At 47.7% G+C, this 19,614-nt stretch overlaps 7 protein-coding genes across 7 annotated transcripts; 5 read left to right on the top strand and 2 right to left on the bottom strand.

Annotated features, from left to right (window-relative positions):
* Positions 1-59: 59 nt before the first annotated feature.
* On the bottom strand, positions 60-1,526 carry GGS22DRAFT_149665 (uncharacterized protein). Its single transcript, XM_047959177.1, has one exon. It carries the CDS (start codon positions 1,335-1,337, stop codon positions 339-341), a length of 999 nt encoding a protein of 332 aa, XP_047823815.1. The 5' UTR covers positions 1,338-1,526; the 3' UTR covers positions 60-338.
* Positions 1,527-2,696: 1,170 nt separating this feature from the next.
* On the top strand, positions 2,697-3,494 carry GGS22DRAFT_6852 (uncharacterized protein). Its single transcript, XM_047967786.1, has one exon. It carries the CDS (start codon positions 2,921-2,923, stop codon positions 3,410-3,412), a length of 492 nt encoding a protein of 163 aa, XP_047823816.1. The 5' UTR covers positions 2,697-2,920; the 3' UTR covers positions 3,413-3,494.
* A 1-nt stretch (position 3,495) lies between these two features.
* On the top strand, positions 3,496-4,426 carry GGS22DRAFT_6864 (uncharacterized protein). The gene has a single exon (XM_047967796.1). The coding sequence runs from the start codon at positions 3,578-3,580 to the stop codon at positions 4,271-4,273; it is 696 nt and encodes a 231-aa protein (XP_047823817.1). The 5' UTR covers positions 3,496-3,577; the 3' UTR covers positions 4,274-4,426.
* A 580-nt stretch (positions 4,427-5,006) lies between these two features.
* GGS22DRAFT_149671 (uncharacterized protein) lies at positions 5,007-7,269 on the top strand. The gene is made up of 5 exons (XM_047959178.1): positions 5,007-5,387; positions 5,450-5,786; positions 5,847-6,286; positions 6,336-6,426; positions 6,480-7,269. The coding sequence occupies exons 1-5, from the start codon at positions 5,217-5,219 to the stop codon at positions 7,028-7,030; spliced, it is 1,590 nt and encodes a 529-aa protein (XP_047823818.1). The 5' UTR covers positions 5,007-5,216; the 3' UTR covers positions 7,031-7,269.
* A 785-nt stretch (positions 7,270-8,054) lies between these two features.
* GGS22DRAFT_149673 (putative replication factor protein) lies at positions 8,055-9,767 on the top strand. The gene is made up of 4 exons (XM_047959179.1): positions 8,055-8,291; positions 8,372-8,450; positions 8,523-9,308; positions 9,368-9,767. Exons 1-4 carry the CDS (start codon positions 8,176-8,178, stop codon positions 9,533-9,535), a joined length of 1,149 nt encoding a protein of 382 aa, XP_047823819.1. The 5' UTR covers positions 8,055-8,175; the 3' UTR covers positions 9,536-9,767.
* Positions 9,652-11,417, bottom strand: GGS22DRAFT_194262 (uncharacterized protein). The gene has a single exon (XM_047965477.1). It carries the CDS (start codon positions 11,333-11,335, stop codon positions 9,767-9,769), a length of 1,569 nt encoding a protein of 522 aa, XP_047823820.1. The 5' UTR covers positions 11,336-11,417; the 3' UTR covers positions 9,652-9,766.
* A 438-nt stretch (positions 11,418-11,855) lies between these two features.
* GGS22DRAFT_6896 (Sec63-domain-containing protein) lies at positions 11,856-18,865 on the top strand. Its single transcript, XM_047967806.1, has 2 exons — positions 11,856-18,066; positions 18,121-18,865. The coding sequence occupies exons 1-2, from the start codon at positions 11,939-11,941 to the stop codon at positions 18,659-18,661; spliced, it is 6,669 nt and encodes a 2,222-aa protein (XP_047823821.1). The 5' UTR covers positions 11,856-11,938; the 3' UTR covers positions 18,662-18,865.
* The last annotated feature ends 749 nt before the right edge of the window (positions 18,866-19,614 follow it).

The raw sequence follows: 19,614 nt of genomic DNA on the forward strand, positions 1-19,614 counted from the left end.
TCATGTTGTAATACATGATTACATAGACTGTTTCTACATGTAGTTTGAGGGATGCTAAATAAAGGTATATGGGTATTGATATTTAATATAGAATATAGTACCTAGCCACAAAACACCCAAATCGCCGAGTCCCAACTCCTCTGTTTACGTATAAAGCAAGTTCCTATAAACGGAGGGCCACGCTAGTAAACCGTTATAGTATAAAATACATGCATGCTCAGTCATTATCCGTTACATCGTCATCACGAGACCACTCCCGGGAGTCGTGTCCCTTTAACACCACGCACCAAAGTTACCTTGGGGCCTCAGTCTCCAGCCGCTAGATAGGTCTCACCACCTCACCTCCTCGGGCCCTTGGACCTCCGATCAATCCGGTCTTTGCCCGGGGCATACGGCGCCGCTATCCCGACCAACCGCTCCTGTCGCCCAGTCGCCCCGCTGAACTCGTACCGCCCGTCCGCCGCCACGACGGCGGGTACCCCCTGCGTCGGCCGCGATACTTGCTCCGCGTGCAGCTTCTCCAGCGACTCGCCCACCACGGCGTACTGCGACCAGTTGATCGGCGGACACCGCACTATGTTCTGCGGCTTGGGCAGCTTCGCCCACGGGCGCGGCTGCGGCTTTGCTCGCGGCGTGGGTGTGTTGGTGGGCTCAGACTTGATGATCGGGTCGGGCTTGATGTCTGTACTTGGTTGGTTGGGTTGTTCGGCTGTCGGGGGCGCGTGCTGGTTGCCGGCAGAAGTACTCGCGTCCGCGTCTCCCATCTCCGCATCTGACTCCGACTCGCTGTCCGAATCACCCCGACCGTCCCCCTCCACGCCCACGCGCCCCTCCGTTAGATCGCGCACGAAGGCCCTTGGTTCGGAGAGCGCGGCTGTTTTCACGCGCGAGAGCACGGACATGTCGGTTTCGGCTTTCCGTCGCTGCAGTTGCAGCACGGAGATTGCGGATTTCAGCGCGAGCACGTCGGGGTTCGTGTCGAAGTCGATGGGAGAGGCGGCGGGGGGCGCGATGCTGGTTTGGGACTGTTGCGAGACGTGGGTGTATGAGGCTCGTGGTGGGAAGGCGATGGGGTTTAGAGGCGGGGTTATTGGGCTGTAGGGCGGTCTTTGGGGCGAGGAGGAGCGCATGGGGGTGTTTGCGCTGGCGGCTGTGGTGGGATTTGGGGTTGGGTTTGTTGGAGCGCTTGTTGGAGCGCTTGTGGGAGCGGCGGTTGTGGTGCTGGTTGTGGTTGTGGTGGTTGTTGTTGTATGTGGTTGACTGGTTAGGTGCGCCGGCGGGTATATGGGCGTCCTAGATACGGTGGCCCCGTCGGTGTTAAGAGTGAGGCCCGGCATGACGGCAGCGGCAGCGAGGTTCGGAGGCGTAGTTTCGTGTGTAATGTTGCGCTGCTTTGTTCTTTACCACGTAGTAGATTCGCCGTATGAATTATGCGGGAGTAAGAGGAGTTCAAATGGAAAATTCCGTGTAGCAAAACGCCAGTATGGCTTCAATGTGGACTGCCTGGTCTAGTGTGGTTGTTGTATGAGTTGAAGGCGGCGCATAAGCTCCTCCGCGAATCGTGGCGGTTTTAGATAGCAAGTCCAATCTGGGGGCTAGTGGGGCTATGGCGGGGAGGAACAAGCCAATAGGGACGCGAGAAGGAACAAACGAAGCAAGGGACTTCACTTCCAAGGCTTTCTTGTCTGTGCGCAGCTGCAGCCGCAAAAGACCGTGGCGAGATCCGGGGACCCCTTGCCAGAAATAACCCTGCAGATCTTGGAATTCAGAGTGGCCTGCAGCTGACGTCTCATATTTCCAATAAGCGCCGCGACTCCCGTTTTCCTTCTAATAAACAGTAGTCCTCAGGTCATATATTTGTAAATCAGCTCATTTAATGTTCTAGATGTCTTAAAAGATACTTTGTGTGCCGACTAAATATTGTTCATACGCCAAATTGATAATGCAAGGACGAGGACATATACAATTTACTACTTACTACCTATACATCTAAAGCCAACTAGAAGCCACAGCATTACCAACCTCATACTTAAGTGGTGCGTGGCTCTGTTTTTCTTTTTCTTCGAGTCACGTACAGGTATTCCGGTTATCTTAGACTCGAAGATATCCATGGATTCATTACAAGCCACCCGCTTAAAGTTACTTGGTACGATCATTTGTACCTACTAGGTACTAAGTCGGGATAGGGCTATATGAAAGCACCCAACAGCAGGTAGGCGCGGTGTTACGACCTGAAATCGAGGCATGCATGGCAAGTCCAACAGCTAATGGGTGCCGTTACCAAACTGGCACGTTTCATAGCGTGCTCGCCATAAGTTCAATACATATTTTAGTTCACAAGGCAACTTCGACTCTCAGGGAATGATTACGTGACAACAAACGCTCTTTTCTTAAACCACCACTCCTCGTATTCCATACTGTCTAATCTTCCCTCTTATTGCTTTGAAACCTCACCTCCAAACAGCCGATCTAATTCGAAGGATGATTCCTCTTATTATCATAACTTGTTAAACCTCTTATATTCGTGTTGAATCATCTGAAAGTGAGACAAGACCACCTGTCAGACTTGTCAGATCTCATTTAAAATATCGAGATTCTAGCCTTACCAAATCTGAATCGACAGTTTCACGGACTGCCACGTTTTTCTACATGTGTTGCACATAATCGAAGCTGAATCTGCCACAAGGAAGGCTATACCTTGTTCATCTTCTATTAGATTGAGACCTAGCTCTCCACCACAGCGCGGCTAAAGTTCTACTATATCGAATTCTAATACCTTCGAAAATTCGAGGCTCGAGGGGTCGTTCTCTATAACTCTTTATCGACTTATTTCATCTACATTAGTTCATATACGACCTAGCGAGCCATTGTCACTCTTCAAACCTGTGTACTGTTTCGCATCTCGTCTTTCCAACGTACAATGGTAGGGTTTGTTGAACGTTTCCGGAAGCCCAAGCTACCAGTCGCCCCAGTTTCTCCCTCCAAAGATCATATATTACCATCACAACCAACTACCCCACAACACTCCAGGCCACCTGTGGTGCGGAATTTCTCCTACCCAACTAACGTGGGAAACTCAGAGCAACTGACACATCCATCGGCGCCCTCAACCGGACAAACAGCTTGGGACCGGCTTGGTGAAATTTGTAGCTTTTCTCCCGATAACATATCACGGACAGGGAAAATCAGGTCGCCCACATTAGATGATCCCTTTTTCTTCAAATCTGGGGCGGAGCCATATAGTCGGCTAGAGGACGAAGAGGGTGATAGCTTCGGTATTAGCGTCTCGCCTGAGAGGCTCATTGACCGAGAGTCACCATCTGAAGAAGAGCCCAAAGCACGAAAGAAGCAACGCAGAAGCACCTTGATGGGACTAACCTCGTCCCAGGCCCAAAATTCTTCACGACTCTAGAAGAGTGCCGAGAAGAATGCGCTAAAGGATAAGGCATCCAAATTATCCAAGAGTCAATCTTTAGGTGACCGTATTTTTACTCAGAATTCCATTGTTACCTCTCGCCTCAAGCGTAACTCGTTGGGACAGCATAAGGCTGCTATATCGTTGGACGCATCCCGTCTCATGGTTTTACCTCCTGATAGCCCTGATCGACCTGCATCCAGTTCAGGAGTCCCTCTCATCGATACAAGACTCAGATCTCCGAGCCCGGGCTTAGGACCTAAGCCTTCACCACTGTTACTCCGGGAAGACACCGTTGATTTTTCAGCGGACCCTGAGGAAGAATCGTTAATACTACAGACGACTACATCAATAAAGTCTCTCGAGATGGATTCGGGTCGTCACGGGAAGTCCGTATACAGCTACTCTAGATCAAACCGCAATGCCCTCGAAGATGCCAGCAGTAGAAAACGCACCGAAACGGCGACGGAGTCGGTAAAACATAAGAGGGCTGACGGGAAACACCGCTGGTTGTCTCAGCTCAAGGGCTGGGTTTCCGTGTCGGAGCCTTCAACCCAAGCCCTGAAACAATATAAGAAGGAAACATACGAAAAGGCTCACATCGCTCTTGATGACCCCCAAGCAAACGCAAAGCTTCACTTACCAATTGGGACGCTGCCCCAAGATGCTATAAAGCCGGCTGGTCGGGGTCCTGATCCGGAGGATATTGCTATGAGGCAAACAGAGCAACGGAAGAAAATGAGACTTTCGGACAATCGAATGGGCAGTACATCTCAGGGCTCTAGATCGAGTATTAGTCGCTATTCATCTTCCAGTAGTACCATATTTAGTGGTGGAAAGGAAAATGGTTCACTATAACCGGAGGTAGGAGGGTACACACTGTCTGTGACTTTACTTGATTTTTAATTTCGGTTTTTGTCAATCTGCGAAATCCCAAATAGGACCTCTCAGCTAAATGCGTCACGCCTATTACCATACTTAGGAGCTAGACTTAATTTTGGAGGAGGTGGAACAAATTAAACTCATAGATTAGATAGACCAGATAATCGATTTTTATTGATACTCGAGGGAATAGTTATTTAATGCTAGTCGTACTTGTATATGAGTGCTAGGTCCTTATAAGCTAGGTGTATATGAAGTTAGAGGTTGCAAGGGTCGGTTCGTCTAATATGTACGATCTAAAATCGTGCTATGGTAGCAATGGATCGAGATCTTAGAGGTAGGTAGGATTTGGAGAATTTGGAGAAGTCTTCTTGAACCACCTTCGCACTTACTAAGTTGGCAAACTATTAACGATAACTACTAATTATTATGTAGGTATAGAAAGGAAGAAAAGGATGATGTGTTTCTTTTTGGAGGACCAGGTGACTGGAACCATCAAGACTATCATTTAAGCAGAGCCTGGCGTTAAATTGAGTTTATTAGTGCTCCTACGCTTGTAGTCCAAATTTGCAGCTTCAATACCTACCAGGTAGAGCTCTATGCGGGGCTAGCCCGTAGAGCTAATAGTCAATGACGTAGTGATCAATGGGCTCATTCAGCGCAGGCGTGGTTCGACCTGCCGGGGCAAATTCTCCTGGTGTCACGAGCGGAAATATAACGAGGTAGATAAATATTAGTTCATTGAAGATAAATAAAGCTTAGTATGTTCTTTATTTCCAACGTTCTCTTAACATTGCCATAGCCATAGCTATTAATTTCAATTGCGGATTGCAAAAGTCGCCTCGTGTATACCTACGTACACAGTTCGCAGTCTATTTAATGTACATCTGTTCGTGATAAGCCACCAAGGATATTCAAGATGAACAAGCTTTGGAAAGCCGGGCCCGAGACACATGATGATAGTCCGCGGGATTCGCTGGACCTGGAGGGACATGATAGAGAAGAGACAACGAATGCGCCGAACGAACATACTCGCCTGTTACCAAACCGGGTTGAGAGCACGAATTACTTGAGTCCAGATGACCCAGCGGTAAGCATTCTCGCCAGCTGTCGTCTAATGTGTCAATTGGCTCACACATAGGTACATCATAGGTTTCGCCGTATAATCTCTGGAGTGTGCGAGTCGTCAGATACCTTACCATCCTCTTCACGATACTCACCTTCGTATGGTGGACAATATTACTGATTTCGGCTTTCGTTACGCCACCCGGATTCCATACACGAGGCTCAGGCTTCTTCTCCTTCAGCTATACTAGTCTGGCGCTTGCGAACCTACTTTTCACGCTTATATTCTTCGCCATCCCCTCGAAGGCTGTCCAGATACTGAGTATTATTATGGGCGGCCTACTGTTGGTGGATGCTGTCTTGTTGATCTCAGTCGAGAAGACAAGACATGAAGAAGGTTGGGTGGGAATGGTTAGCGTCCTATGTAAGTTGTTACACGTAGTAGGAATATATAATCATCGCAATGACTAACGATTCCGTATAGGGGCGCTTTTGATGGCTGTATGGACTCTACTTACTGATCGCCTAGTCGCATGGGGAAAGTCCGAGGAAGAAGAGCGGCTCACCGGTCGAGCTGAGACACGTCGTACATTGGGCCAGTGGACTGCCGTTTTGATATCTACAATCTCAATGGTTCTACTTGCTCTCGCCGTTTTGCTAACATTTTGTACTTTAATTCTTCGTGCCCTCGATGCCGGGTTGGCGCCGCCAGGCAAGCTGTACTGGGTAGACGGAGACAAATATACCATCCACGTCTATTGCCATGGTAATCACACAGATTCGAAGGGGACAAGACTACCTACGGTATTGTTTGAGGGTGGAGAGGGTACGGTGGAGGACGGTCTTTGGCAATTTGCCAATACCGCCATTCAAAACGGTTCGATTAGTCGATACTGCTTCGTTGATCGCCCTGGACTTGCCTGGGTAAGTTGGGCTGAGCTGATATCGGAATATACCTGCTAATGCACAACAGAGTGATACTGCACCATCCCCCTTATCTGCTGGGATGGCGGTCGAGGCTGTAAGCGAAGCCTTGACAAGGGCCGGAGAAGTTGGCCCATGGGGTGAGGTTGCCTTGAAAGCCACAGTGAATATGTATTGTTAACAAGTTGAATAGTCCTTGCGAGTGCCGGCATTGGCTCCATTTATTCACGAATTCTCTCTGCTCGCTATAGCACAGACGTAAAGGGCATCGTCCTCATTGACCCGCTTCATGAGGATTACCTTGATGATGTTGGATCACCAGGACGAGGTCTCTTGCTCTGGATCCGAGGTATCATCTCTCCCCTCGGTCTTGATCGCATTCCAGGTTCACTCTTAAAGGGACGAACTAAAGAAGATCGAGTGTGGGGCAAATCTGCATACCAGACTGGGAAGTTCTTATTCGCAAAGTTACAAGAGAACCTAGTAGCCGACACATTGTCGAAACGGGATTTAGCCAGCAGCACAGCTATTCAGAACCCGGATGTTCCGCTGAATCTAATCAGTTCCGGAGTAAAGATACGGGAAGATAGTGGCTGGGAAGAAAAGCAAAGGGATCTTAGCCACCTAACACGCAAATTACAGCATTGGGACATCGTGAACGAGGCGCCACATCAAGTCTGGGACACACATGAGGGGCGTGATATCATCGAAAAAAGACTCCGGGAACTGGTATATGCTGCATAGATTGATGCAAAAATTCGCTGGAAGGTTCAATGTATTCTTAATTTGGGTTAACTTGTCTTTATGAAGAGCGTAGCGCATTATATTTCCAATATCTTTTTCCTGGGGAGCTGAAGATTTCTGGATGAGACGGCAATTGATAGGATAACGGAGGTCCGAAATTGAAACCCTCTGAAGACAATCCCCAGTATTTATTTAGCCAATAGAAGCGTATTCCGACAAATAAACTATTTAGTACCAGGTACTTTTAGATACATATCTATATGTACCGCCTTCCCGTTCCATTCTTTAAGTCAAGGGGGGGTGTTTTCGGATACCCTTAGTTATCGGCTCCCTGCAAGGCTTTAACTATTTCTGGTATGGCGCACACCTTTTGGAAACTAAGTCTGATGTACCGTTTTGAACCAATCAATCGATTCTATTCTTATCGATATATTTTTTATGGAAATAAAGACCTTTCATTGGACGACTATTCCCGTCGAATTACATAACTTCATAAAGATTGCATAAAATCATAATTTCGTTAACCAATTAAATGATTACTTTTTAAATATTAATATATTTAAATAATAACTGATGATTACGTAAGTAAACTGCAAAAGCCTAAAGTAGCTAACGCTTCGGTTGAACGAATTAAAGTTAATCCGAGCCCGACATTAGCCATATTTGACGAATGAAAACAAAGCTTGCCAGAGCACTAAGCCTATTCACAGCTAGTATATAGCTTAATTGACTAGCTCAAGTAGGCTATGCTCAAAATGGTGACTCGGACACCCTTGGCCAATCATAAGCTAGTATCTTTCTTGTCATTCTTTGAATGTACCGCGTTATACCCAAAGTGGCCTGCGCTATACCCTGAACAGCTAAAGCCTTGCAGGGAGCCGATAACTAAGGGTATCCGAAAACACCCCCCCTTGACTTAATTGACTACCAAATTGAGTTTAGAGTGTGCAAACGGGAAGCGCGTTCTTCACGCGTTGGCGGAGATTCCACTTTTTTTATGATGCCGCCCATTAGCTAACTTGAACGTTGAATTAACAAAGCATTTCATGACATCTTAACCTAATCAATACATATTTTGCTGCTCAATTCGGTTACCACTTTTGCCTTAGATTTCTAGATAACCGAGCCATAATCTGCGTTCAGATATGGCGAGCTTCTTCGATCTAAAGGCGCGCAAAGCGGCCGCTGCAAACGGCGCATCATCGTCGAAAGTAGAGGAATCGAAGCAGAACACTAGAAAGCAACCATGGGTAGAAAAATAGTATGCTCCCTTACTCGTTGACTCGAAATGGCAAATATAATGTAAAATGGAAGGGAATAGTAACTAACTTGTTATTGAAGTCGACCGAAGACTCTGAGTGATGTCACCGCTCAAGACCATACTGTTAACGTCCTCCAACGGACTCTGCAAGCTTCGAATGTAAGTTGATTTGACTTCGTCAAATCAGACTGGTCTCTTCATATCCTATATACTTATCAACGACTATTTCAGTTGCCTCACATGCTCTTTTATGGCCCCCCTGGTACGGGTAAAACCTCGACGATCCTCGCCCTCGCAAAAGAACTTTATGGCCCAGAGATGATAAAATCGCGTGTACTCGAACTCAACGCCTCCGATGAGCGAGGTATATCCATCGTACGAGAAAAAGTGAAGGACTTTGCACGAATGCAATTAACAAACCCTCCTGCCGGGTATAAGTCCCGTTATCCATGCCCTCCCTTCAAGATTATCATCCTCGATGAAGCCGATAGCATGACACAAGATGCCCAGAGCGCCCTCAGACGAACGATGGAGACGTATAGCAAGATTACCCGATTCTGCCTGATCTGCAACTACGTCACTAGGATCATCGATCCTCTGGCGAGTCGATGTAGTAAATTTAGGTTCAAGAGCTTAGATCAAGGGAATGCGAAGAAGCGGTTGGAAGATATTGCTAGCAAAGAGGGCGTTACGCTTGAGGATGGCGCTGTTGATGCGCTTATCAAATGTAGCGAGGGTGATTTGCGAAAAGCCATAACTTTCTTACAAAGCGGAGCAAGGCTGGTGGGTGCTATCGAGAAAGAGGGCGACGGAGATGAGATGGATGTGGACGGCGACACTAAGATCGTCACCGTAAAAATCGTGGAAGAAATTGCTGGTGTGATACCGGACGAGACCATTGAGAAATTGCAGAAAGCAATACAACCTAAGTCTGGCGGCGCGGCATACCCGGCTGTCGCAAAGATCGTCGAAGACATGGTTGCGGATGGATGGAGCGCTGGTCAAGTCCTTACTCAGGTGAGTTTCCTCTAATGGCAATTCGAGTACGTTCTCGATAGACTAACGGGCTCTCGCAGTTATATCAAGCAGTCATCCAAGATGAGATGATTCCTGATGCAGCCAAGAACAAAATAACCCTCGTCTTCTCGGAGGTTGATAAACGATTGGTGGATGGTGCAGATGAACATCTCTCAATTCTAGATCTAGCTTTGAGGATATCGAACATACTGGCCGGGAAAGGTTAATGGCTACTAGACCTGAGACATTATAAACTCGAATTACTCCGAAATGAGGACCCGATATGTTACATGACAAATGTCATAGCTACGGCGTTAGGTTGGCAAAATGCGAATGTGCTACATTATGAAGATCATTAGGAGGGTTATTCTGTCATATTGTAGCAACTAAGTAAGGGTTCTTCGTACTTAGAAGGCAAAGCCCCAAAAAATTAGCTGTAGAAAAATGACCACAGCCCTTTACTCGTTGATCAATCCAAGATTGCCATCTAATTTTGCATAGATGCTTTCTCCTTTTTGCTTTTCTACCTTCTTTTCCCTATTCTTCCTAACACGAGTTCTACCATTTTCGTCGTCTTCCACCCACATATCCGGCTCAGCATTATCCTGATCCCCATGAGGCTCCTCTGGTTCGGCCTCTTCTTTGTTGAGGAGCTTTCGAACTTGATCCAAAGCCTCCATAGCATCTTCAGCAGCTACCTGACCCTCTTCGACCTTCTCAAATACGGCCTCGAGCATGGCAATCTGGGCTGAATTCGCCGCAGATATCCAGGGCTCAACTTGGCTCGTTACGTTGGATTTGTTTACTCCTTTAGTAGCTTCGCCAAAGCTTAATTGCTTGTTAGGTGTGTTGGCGGGGAATGTTTGGAGTAGATAGCTTTCATCTACTAGGTGGTTCAGTAGCTTGTTGAGGTCTTGCTGTTGCCGTGTGAGCGCTGTGTTGATGTGCGATTTTTCTTGGATTAGACCCTTCTGCTCGCGCGAGATGGCTTGCAGTTTCTCGAGGTATGGCATGAGCAGGAACGCTTCGGGTTTTGCGCTGCTCGGCGGAGCCATCTCAGGTTCATGTTCTGGCTGCTGGTCTTGTTTCTTCGGCGACTCAAATTTTAGTTGCTTTAATTGAGCCATCGAGATTAATATCTCTTTACGGAGATCGATATGGGTTTGATATTCCTTCTGTATCTCGGCCATATGTGCATCGCGATCGAATTTCTCGGATTCTCCTTGGCGTGGCTTGCTTGGGGACTCGAGAATGCTTGGCTCGTCCTCGTCACCGCCGGCTTTAGATAGCATGCCCTCAATCCAGTTGATGAGACTATCTTTAACAGCATTGAGTGCATGCAATTGTATCTCCGGGGATAGACTACCAGGTTCAATCGGAGTTTTAGTCTTCAGCTTTTCGAAATTTTGCTTTTCTCGCTGAGCTAGTAGTTTGTTGCGTAACATTGCCTTCTGGAGGCGCGAAAGCAGTTCTTGGATCTCGCGGTTTGGCCCTTCTCTATCCTGGGTAAAGCCGTCCATGAGCTCCTTGGGAAGTTCAGGAAGGGGTGTACATTCCTTGTACATGAGATCGGAATCAAGAAAATCAGGTGCTGCTGCGGGCTGCTGATCGAGCTCCTCCAGGTACTTGTCAGCTATAGTGAGTCTCTCGTGCTCCTGTTCCAGGGAGTTGATTTCAAGCTGAAGTTCAAGAAGTCGAGCTTGTTGATCTTCCTCGGCTGGAGATGAGAGCAAAGCAGTAGCTGCATCATGTTCTTCCTGCAGCTGAGCAAATTCAGAACGGATGTTGATATTCTTCTGAACTGCTTCGATATATTCTCGATAGTTGCCCTGCAATGCCTCAGTTGGGGTGACGGTAGTATCTAAGTCAACAAGCGATAAGGGGCTGCTGAGCTGCTCAGCTCCTAAACTCTGGGCGAGATCGCGAGCCAAATTCTGTTTCACGGCAGTGACATCTTCACGAGGATGTACTCGGTTTTTAAGGACATCGCGAGCCCGTTCACGTAATTCTTTCTCCATAGTGGCCATTGCTAGCTACCCAGGTAATAAGTCAAGGTTGATACTAATTCTTGACAAATTTCTTGAGTTTTCCAGGGCACTTGAAATGTTTGATATATTTCAGGCGGTAACCTACCTGGCATTATAAGTGCAGATGTACAACTATTTGTATATTCGATGTTCCCAATAAGAAATACGTACATGTATTTATGGAGTATGTACTATCTGATGTAGCCAATCAAAATGAATTCTGGTTAGTTCCATCATAAGCGGGTCACGCCTGACCAATCAACGCGACATAGACATTTAGTTCAGGTTAACTTAGATTCTTAGAACGTGAAAAGATCTAGCTTCATAAATCTCATATTGGCAGCAACGCAGTGAATGCTTGCGCTTTTCCATTACAACTACAACTACCGCAAATATTCGTTGTACACCAGACAAAATCTCTTTTGAACAACCATTGATTTTGACTTTCATCTTGCGCAGAGTTTTCTAAATGCGATATCCGTTGACAAGAACGGCGCCCTTGTCCATTTGATTAAATTGGACTTGTTGACGGTCGTTTTCCCGCCACCATCCTAATAATCCCACTATCGACAAACGACTTTCCACCATACGAACACCGCAAAAATGGGTGACCATCACCGAGATGTCTCCCAGTACAAGTACTCGGCTATGTCCAACCTGGTTCTCCAGGCGGACAGACGGTTTGTTACGCGACGAACCGACGAGGCTACTGGTGATCCCGAATCCCTCGCCGGGCGCCTGAAAATTAACGACATGGGCTCTCGAGTTGCGCGCGATGAGGCACCCAAGCAGAAAAAGGCTTCAGGTCTATCTAATATCCAAAGGGGAGACGTGCAAGAGGGGAAAGACATCCTAGCTCGTGAGCAACGGAAACGAAAAGGCGACCCATCACAGATGCGAGCAACAGGAATTCTTGGACAAACAGATCTCCTAGTTGAAGGTCTCAGATACCGACCACGCATACCGGCTACCCGTGCTACCTACGATCTCATATTAAACGTCGTTAGGAGTAATCTTGGTGATGTGTCTCACGAGATTGTCCTAAGTGCAGCTGATGCTGTCTTGGAATACCTAAAGGACGAGGACATGAAAGATTTCGATAAGAAGAAGGAAATCGATGATTTGCTGGGTGCTTCGTTGAACCCCAAGCAATTCAACGAGTTAGTCAACCTCGGAAAGAAAATTACAGATTATGATACCCAGAATGATGATGAGGAGATGGACACAGGTGCTGGTGCAGCCGAAGGTGATGAAGAGCTTGACGAACGCCAAGGTGTCGCTGTTGTCTTCGATGACGAAGAAGATGATGACGAAGCTTTATTAGACGAGGTTCGGGACGAATCATCAGACGATGAAGCAGCCGCAGATGGTGATGAGGAGGACCTAACCGGCCTTGAAGAACGAGCGACGGCTGGGGGCGCAGCGGAAGATCGAGACGAGGAAAGCGCCGGTTTAGCTGACGGGGAAGAGATGGTGATCGATTCTGGATTACCAGGCAACAAGCGCACGGGAGCGTCCAAGGAAACCAACTACATCCCTGCACGTCAGATTGATGCATACTGGCTGCAAAGAGAGATCGGTAACATATACAGCGATGACCATATCCGACACGAGAAAACCACACAAGCTTTGCATATACTTTCCGGCGAGGCTGACGAGCCTGGTGGAGACGAGAAACCGCTTAGGGAAATCGAGAACGAGCTAATGGAGCTTCTTGATTATGAACATCATGAAGTTGTTCAGAAGCTTATCGAGAACCGTGAGAAGATTGTATGGCTTACGCGCCTGGCCAGGGCAGAAGGTGAAGAGGAAAAGGGTGTCATCGAGCGGGAGATGGCCTCCGAAGGCGTCAGGTGGATTCTAGACGAGCTTCGGGGTAGGAAGGCAACTGACGGTGCAAAGAAGATGGAGATCAAGATGGATATTGATGTCCCGGCATCGTTCAGTACTGCGCCGAAAGAGGAGCGAGCAGAGGGTCAACTGGTTGGTGGCCTCCAACCACGGAAATTGATCAATCTCGAGAATCTTGTGTTTGACCAAGGCAACCATCTCATGACAAATCCAAAAGTCAAACTCCCCGATGGCTCAACGAAACGGACATTCAAGGGCTATGAGGAGATTCATGTCCCTCCCCCCAAGAAACGCAACCAAGCAGACGAAACTAATATCCCCATTACCGACTTACCTGAGTGGGCACGTGTGCCTTTCAGCTCAGCTAAGGCTCTCAACAAAATCCAGACGAAGTGCTTTCCAACGGCCTTTGAGGATGATGGGAATATGCTTATTTGTGCTCCGACTGGTAGTGGTAAGACGAACGTAGCTATGTTGACCATTCTACGAGAGCTTGGGAAATACCGAGACATAAAAACCGGAGATATTGACTTGGACGCTTTTAAGATTGTGTACATTGCGCCTTTAAAGGCTCTGGTCCAAGAACAAGTCGGAAACTTCGGTGCCCGCCTCAAGCCATATGGCATAACCGTCTCCGAATTGACTGGCGACCGCCAACTCACTAAGCAGCAAATCGCCGAGACACAGATAATCGTTACAACTCCCGAAAAATGGGACGTCATCACACGAAAAGCTACGGATTTGTCGTACACGAACCTCGTGCGATTGATCATCATTGACGAAATTCACCTTCTACACGACGAACGAGGTCCTGTTATTGAAAGCATCGTTAGCAGGACTGTTAGGAAGACCGAGCAGACTGGCGACCCAGTCAGACTTGTTGGTTTGTCTGCAACGCTACCCAACTATCGAGACGTCGCCAGTTTCCTTCGCGTGGACCCTGCCAAGGGGCTCTTCCATTTTGATGGTTCCTTCCGACCATGTCCTCTAAGACAAGAATTCATTGGTATTACTGAGAAAAAGGCCATCAAACAACTCAAGACGATGAATGATATCACGTATAATAAGGTCATTGAGCACGTGGGCACCCATCGAAACCAGATGCTCATTTTCGTTCATTCTCGAAAGGAAACTGCAAAGACTGCGCGTTATGTTCGAGATAAGGCCCTTGAAATGGAAACGATCAACCAAATCTTGAAGCACGATTCAGGTTCCAGAGAAGCTCTAAATGAGATCGTTAATGATATTACTGATACTGATTTGAAGGATCTTATTCCTTACGGATTCGGCATCCACCATGCTGGTATGAGTCGTATCGATCGATCGGAAGTTGAGGGTCTCTTTGCTTCCGGTTTAATCCAAGTCCTTGTCTGTACAGCTACACTTGCCTGGGGTGTCAACTTACCGGCACATACCGTCATTATTAAAGGCACTCAGGTTTACTCGCCAGAGAAGGGTAGTTGGGTAGAGTTGAGTCCACAAGACGTCCTACAAATGCTGGGTCGTGCCGGTCGACCCCAGTATGACACTTATGGTGAGGGTATCATCATCACATCTCAGAGCGAAATGCAGTACTACCTGTCCCTGCTTAACCAGCAACTGCCCATCGAGAGTCAGCTTGCCAGTAAGCTTGTAGATAATCTGAATGCGGAAATTGTTTTAGGCAATGTCCGGACTCGAGATGAGGGAGTGGAATGGCTTGGATACACATATCTCTTCGTTCGAATGTTGAGGTCGCCTGGTCTTTATAGTGTGGGAGCTGACTACGAGGATGACGAGGCTTTAGAGCAGAAGCGTGTTGATCTGATACATTCAGCGGCTACCGTCCTGAAGAAGTCTAACTTGATTACCTACGATGAAAAGACTGGGAAGGTTAAGGCAACTGAACTCGGAAGAATTGCATCCCATTACTACATCACTCATGGGTCAATGGATACCTATAACAAGCTCATTCAACCTTCAATCACGACAATTGAGCTTTTCCGAGTTTTCGCACTCAGCGCTGAGTTCAAATACATTCCCGTTCGCCAGGATGAAAAGTTGGAGCTGGCAAAGATTCTTGCTCGAGTACCGATTCCTGTAAAGGAAAGCATCGAAGAACCACACTGTAAAATCAATGTGCTTTTGCAGGCGTATATCAGTCGCCTTAAGCTTGACGGCTTAGCGCTTATGGCTGATATGGTCTACGTCACACAATCTGCGGGCCGTATCCTTCGCGCCATTTTTGAGATTACTCTCCAAAAAGGGTGGTCTAGTGTTACCAAGACGGCTTTGGATTTGTGCAAGATGGCGGAGAAGAGAATGTGGCTAACTATGACTCCACTTCGCCAGTTCCCTCGTTGCTCTCGAGACATCATAACGAAAGCCGACGGTTTGGATGTTCCATGGAGTAGTTATTTCGACTTAGACCCTCCGCGCATGGGAGAACTTCTTGGGAAGCCGAAGGCAGGCCGTTTAGTGTGTGACTTGGTAGCCAAATTCCCAAGGGTCGAAATTCAAGCTCAGGCCCAACCAATGACCCGATCCATGCTTCGGGTTGAGCTGTCCATCACACCGAATTTCCAATGGGACGATGAATTGCATGGATCTACAGAAAGTTTCTGGATCATCGTTGAAGACTGTGATGGCGAGGATATTCTCTTCCATGACCAATTCCTGTTGCGCAAGGATTATGCCATATCGGAATCTAACGAGCATTTAGTTGACTTCACGGTCCCTATTACTGAACCTATGCCCCCTAACTACTTCATTTCCGTAGTTTCCGATAGATGGCTGCATTCAGAGACGAAGCTAGCCGTCTCGTTCCAGAAGCTCATCCTCCCAGAGAAATTTCCTCCTCATACCCAGCTCCTGGATCTACAACCACTCCCGATCGCTGCATTGAAAGCGAAGGACTTTTCCAACCTTTACGAGTCTTGGAATTATTTCAACAAAATCCAGACGCAGACATTCAATTCTCTCTACACAACGGACGATAATGTTTTAATTGGGGCCCCAACTGGTAGCGGAAAGACTGTCTGTGCTGAGTTTGCTATCTTGCGTCTTTGGTCTAAGCCAGAAATTGGCCGTGCCGTCTATATCGCACCATTCCAAGAAATTGTCGACATTAGGTACCAAGACTGGACGAAGCGCCTTAGTCACCTACGTGGCGGCAAGGAGATAGTTAAACTTACTGGAGAAACGGCGACGGATCTTAAGTTACTCGAAAAGGGAGATCTCATTTTGGCTACACCAACGCAATGGGATGTTTTATCTCGACAATGGCAGAGGCGCAAGAATATCCTTACTGTCGAGCTATTCATCGCTGACGAGCTGCACCTACTTGGTGGCCCACTAGGATACATCTACGAGATCATAGTATCTCGAATGCATTACATCCGCACTACTGCTAGTTTGGAAATGAGGATCGTTGGGCTCAGCGTTTCACTCGCGAATGCCAGAGATATTGGCGAATGGATCGATGCTAAAAAGAAGGACGTATACAACTTCAGTCCCCATGTCCGTCCTGTACCGCTGGATCTTCGCATACAATCTTTCTCCATACCCCATTTCCCGTCGCTAATGCTTGCCATGGCCAAGCCAGCATACCTTGCGATAACTGAATTGTCACCGGATCAGCCAGCTCTAGTTTTCGTCCCGAGCAGGAAACAAACTAGATCAAGCGCGCGCGATATTCTTGCTGCTTGCCTTGCGGAAGATGATGAAGATAGATTTCTACACGTAGACATCGACCAGCTTCGCCCACTTCTGGAGCGTGTCCAGGAAGAAGCGTTAGCCGAAGCACTTTCGCACGGCGTTGGCTATTACCATGAAGCTCTTAGCCAGAGCGACAAGCGTATTGTCCTCCACCTTTACAACCAAGGTGCGATCCAAGTCTTAGTCGCATCCCGTGATGTATGCTGGGAACTAGACTGTGTCGCACATCTAGTTGTGGTAATGGGTACCCAGTATTTTGAGGGTCGCGAACACCGCTATGTCGACTACCAGCTAAGCGAAGTATTGCAGATGTTCGGAAAAGCTCTGCGCCCTTCCCGAGAGGGTCGCAGCCGAGGTGTTCTCATGGTCCCAGGAGTCAAGAGAGAATACTTCAAGAAGTTCTTGAATGAGGCCCTTCCAGTAGAATCCCACCTCCACAATTTTGTGCACGACGCTTTTGTTACCGAGGTCAGCACGAAGATGATTGAGTCGGCAGATGATGCCATCAACTGGACTACGTTTACGTATTTCTACCGCCGACTCCTGGCGAATCCTAGTTATTATAGTTTGACAAGTCCAACGCATGATGGGCTCAGCAACTACCTCTCTGACTTAGTAGAGACCACCCTGAAAGAGCTCACGGAGTCCAAGATTATCGATTTTGATGAGGATGATGGCTCAGTTGCTCCCCAGAACGCGGCTATGATTGCGGCCTACTACAATATCTCATACATCACAATGCAAACTTTCCTACTGTCGCTGAGTGCGAGAACGAAACTGAAGGGCATTCTTGAGATCGTTACGTCAGCTACGGAGTTTGAATCGATCCAAATCCGACGCCACGAAGACAATTTACTTCGGCGCATCTATGACAGAGTTCCGGTCAAGATGTCCGAGGTAGCGTACGACTCACCGCATTTCAAGGCATTTGTATTGTTACAAGCGCACTTCTCCCGGATGCAACTCCCTATTGACCTTGCTAAAGATCAAGAATTGGTTGTCTCGAAAATCTTGAGTCTTTTGAGCGCAACAGTCGATGTTCTCTCCTCCGACGGACATTTAAATGCCATGAATGCCATGGAAATGTCTCAGATGGTGGTTCAAGCCATGTGGGACCGCGACAGTCCTTTAAAGCAGATCCCTCATTTTACTCCGGAGGTAGTCAAGGTGGCAAATGAATTCGGGTATGTATTAATCAATAACTCTAGTTGCAACGACGCTAACTTTCTATTCTCCAGGATTAACGACATCTTCGACTTCATGGAAGCGATGAATCCCGAAGAGAATAAAAACTATTCTACGCTTGTTAAACGCCTCGGCTTGTCGCAAAGCCAATTGGCCCAAGCGGCGGCTTTCACGAACAACAAATATCCTGATATTTCTCTGGAATTCGAGCTTGTGGACGAGGACAATATCCACGCGGGAGAGCCGGCGTACATAAACGTCCAGATCGAGCGTGAGGTAGAAGAGGAGGACGGGGAAGTTGACACGACAGTCCACGCCCCATTCTACCCCGCCAAGAAGGTGGAGAACTGGTGGCTGGTCGTCGGAGATGAGAGCACGAAGACGCTGCTCGCAATCAAGCGGGTCACAATTGGCCGGCAACTCAAGGTTAAGTTGGAGTACACAGTCCCGACACCTGGCAAACATGACTTGAAGCTATTCTTGATGAGTGACAGTTATGTCGGCGTGGACCAAGAACCGACCTTTTCGGTAACGGTGGCGGAGGGTATGGACGTCGACTCGGACTCGGACGAAGAAGATGAGGAGGATGAGTAAACCCCTCAAGGCGTCCCCGCGGGACTCTCCAAAGGTGGGATTACGCCTACCTAGTGTATGAAAAGCTTACTGTACATATAGCAAGTCATTCGGGGGAGGCGAAAGAGGCTGCCCGGCGACTGATTTAGGACAAAAAGGGATATGACAAAACGTTTGCTACTTAAATTCTTTTATTATCGAGTGGTCTTAATGAGGTCCATTTCCAGTTCTATGATTAAATCGTGAGTGATGCAGATAACGGGACTGCGTGAGCTGGGGTTTGGTGAGGAAGAAAGGGCCAGCATCGGCTAAGATGCTAAGATGTCACTAGGACTCAGCGGACAAAATCAGGAGGTAGATGCAAACGAAGGTTTACGGAGGAGAGTGAAGATGGGCTGGTGTGGATAAATGACTACATATGTATAGAAGATGGAGGAATACGGGTGGCTATGTTGGCGAATGCGGATTGCCAAGGGGGTGCGTGTGTGCGTGTGTGTGTGTGTTTCTCAGGGTGGGTTGGCGTTACCTACCATGCCTCCTTACCTAAGTACCTCCCGCTGCTACTACGTATCAAATCTCGGTAGGCGATACCTCATAGGCAGACAGGCATGTAAACAGTAAGAAGAGGAGACCCACGTAGAAATTTGCACCGGCGCAAATCTGAACCAAATCGTACCAGGACGACCAAGACTATCAAAAGACCGAGGCCAAGAAGCTACCCGCTTACTTGAGGTAGATAACCTATTTCTAGAAACTCCCTTCCTGATTTTCACCAGTCTCCAGTCTCCAGTCTCCAACGGTTCAAGCCGTCGGGCAACACGAGACGCCATCATCAAAACGGTCACGTGCGTTTGTTCAGATAGAGAGAGAGAGAGCTACCCGGCGTCCATCAGCTGGTAGAGGTACATCCTGTACATCCTGTACATCCTACTTTTGAATGAGCACAGGCTTTTCTATCATCGATCCTGGGAATT

This window comes from Annulohypoxylon maeteangense, assembly GCF_022496945.1.
Source record: "Annulohypoxylon maeteangense strain CBS 123835 unplaced genomic scaffold GGS22scaffold_1, whole genome shotgun sequence".
Classification (NCBI taxonomy): domain Eukaryota; kingdom Fungi; phylum Ascomycota; class Sordariomycetes; order Xylariales; family Hypoxylaceae; genus Annulohypoxylon; species Annulohypoxylon maeteangense.

Coding starts and splice junctions, on each gene's coding strand:
- GGS22DRAFT_6852 (XM_047967786.1), top strand. CDS start 2,921: ATGGTAGGGTTTGTTGAACGTTTCCGGAAGCCCAAGCTACCAGTCGCC.
- GGS22DRAFT_149673 (XM_047959179.1), top strand. CDS start 8,176: ATGGCGAGCTTCTTCGATCTAAAGGCGCGCAAAGCGGCCGCTGCAAAC. Junction 8,451..8,522: donor GGACTCTGCAAGCTTCGAAT/GTAAGTTGATTT, acceptor CGACTATTTCAG/TTGCCTCACATGCTCTTTTA. Junction 9,309..9,367: donor CTGGTCAAGTCCTTACTCAG/GTGAGTTTCCTC, acceptor GGGCTCTCGCAG/TTATATCAAGCAGTCATCCA.
- GGS22DRAFT_149671 (XM_047959178.1), top strand. CDS start 5,217: ATGAACAAGCTTTGGAAAGCCGGGCCCGAGACACATGATGATAGTCCG. Junction 5,388..5,449: donor TGAGTCCAGATGACCCAGCG/GTAAGCATTCTC, acceptor GGTACATCATAG/GTTTCGCCGTATAATCTCTG. Junction 6,287..6,335: donor ATCGCCCTGGACTTGCCTGG/GTAAGTTGGGCT, acceptor AATGCACAACAG/AGTGATACTGCACCATCCCC.
- GGS22DRAFT_194262 (XM_047965477.1), bottom strand. CDS start 11,335: ATGGCCACTATGGAGAAAGAATTACGTGAACGGGCTCGCGATGTCCTT.
- GGS22DRAFT_6864 (XM_047967796.1), top strand. CDS start 3,578: ATGGTTTTACCTCCTGATAGCCCTGATCGACCTGCATCCAGTTCAGGA.
- GGS22DRAFT_149665 (XM_047959177.1), bottom strand. CDS start 1,337: ATGCCGGGCCTCACTCTTAACACCGACGGGGCCACCGTATCTAGGACG.
- GGS22DRAFT_6896 (XM_047967806.1), top strand. CDS start 11,939: ATGGGTGACCATCACCGAGATGTCTCCCAGTACAAGTACTCGGCTATG. Junction 18,067..18,120: donor AAGGTGGCAAATGAATTCGG/GTATGTATTAAT, acceptor TCTATTCTCCAG/GATTAACGACATCTTCGACT.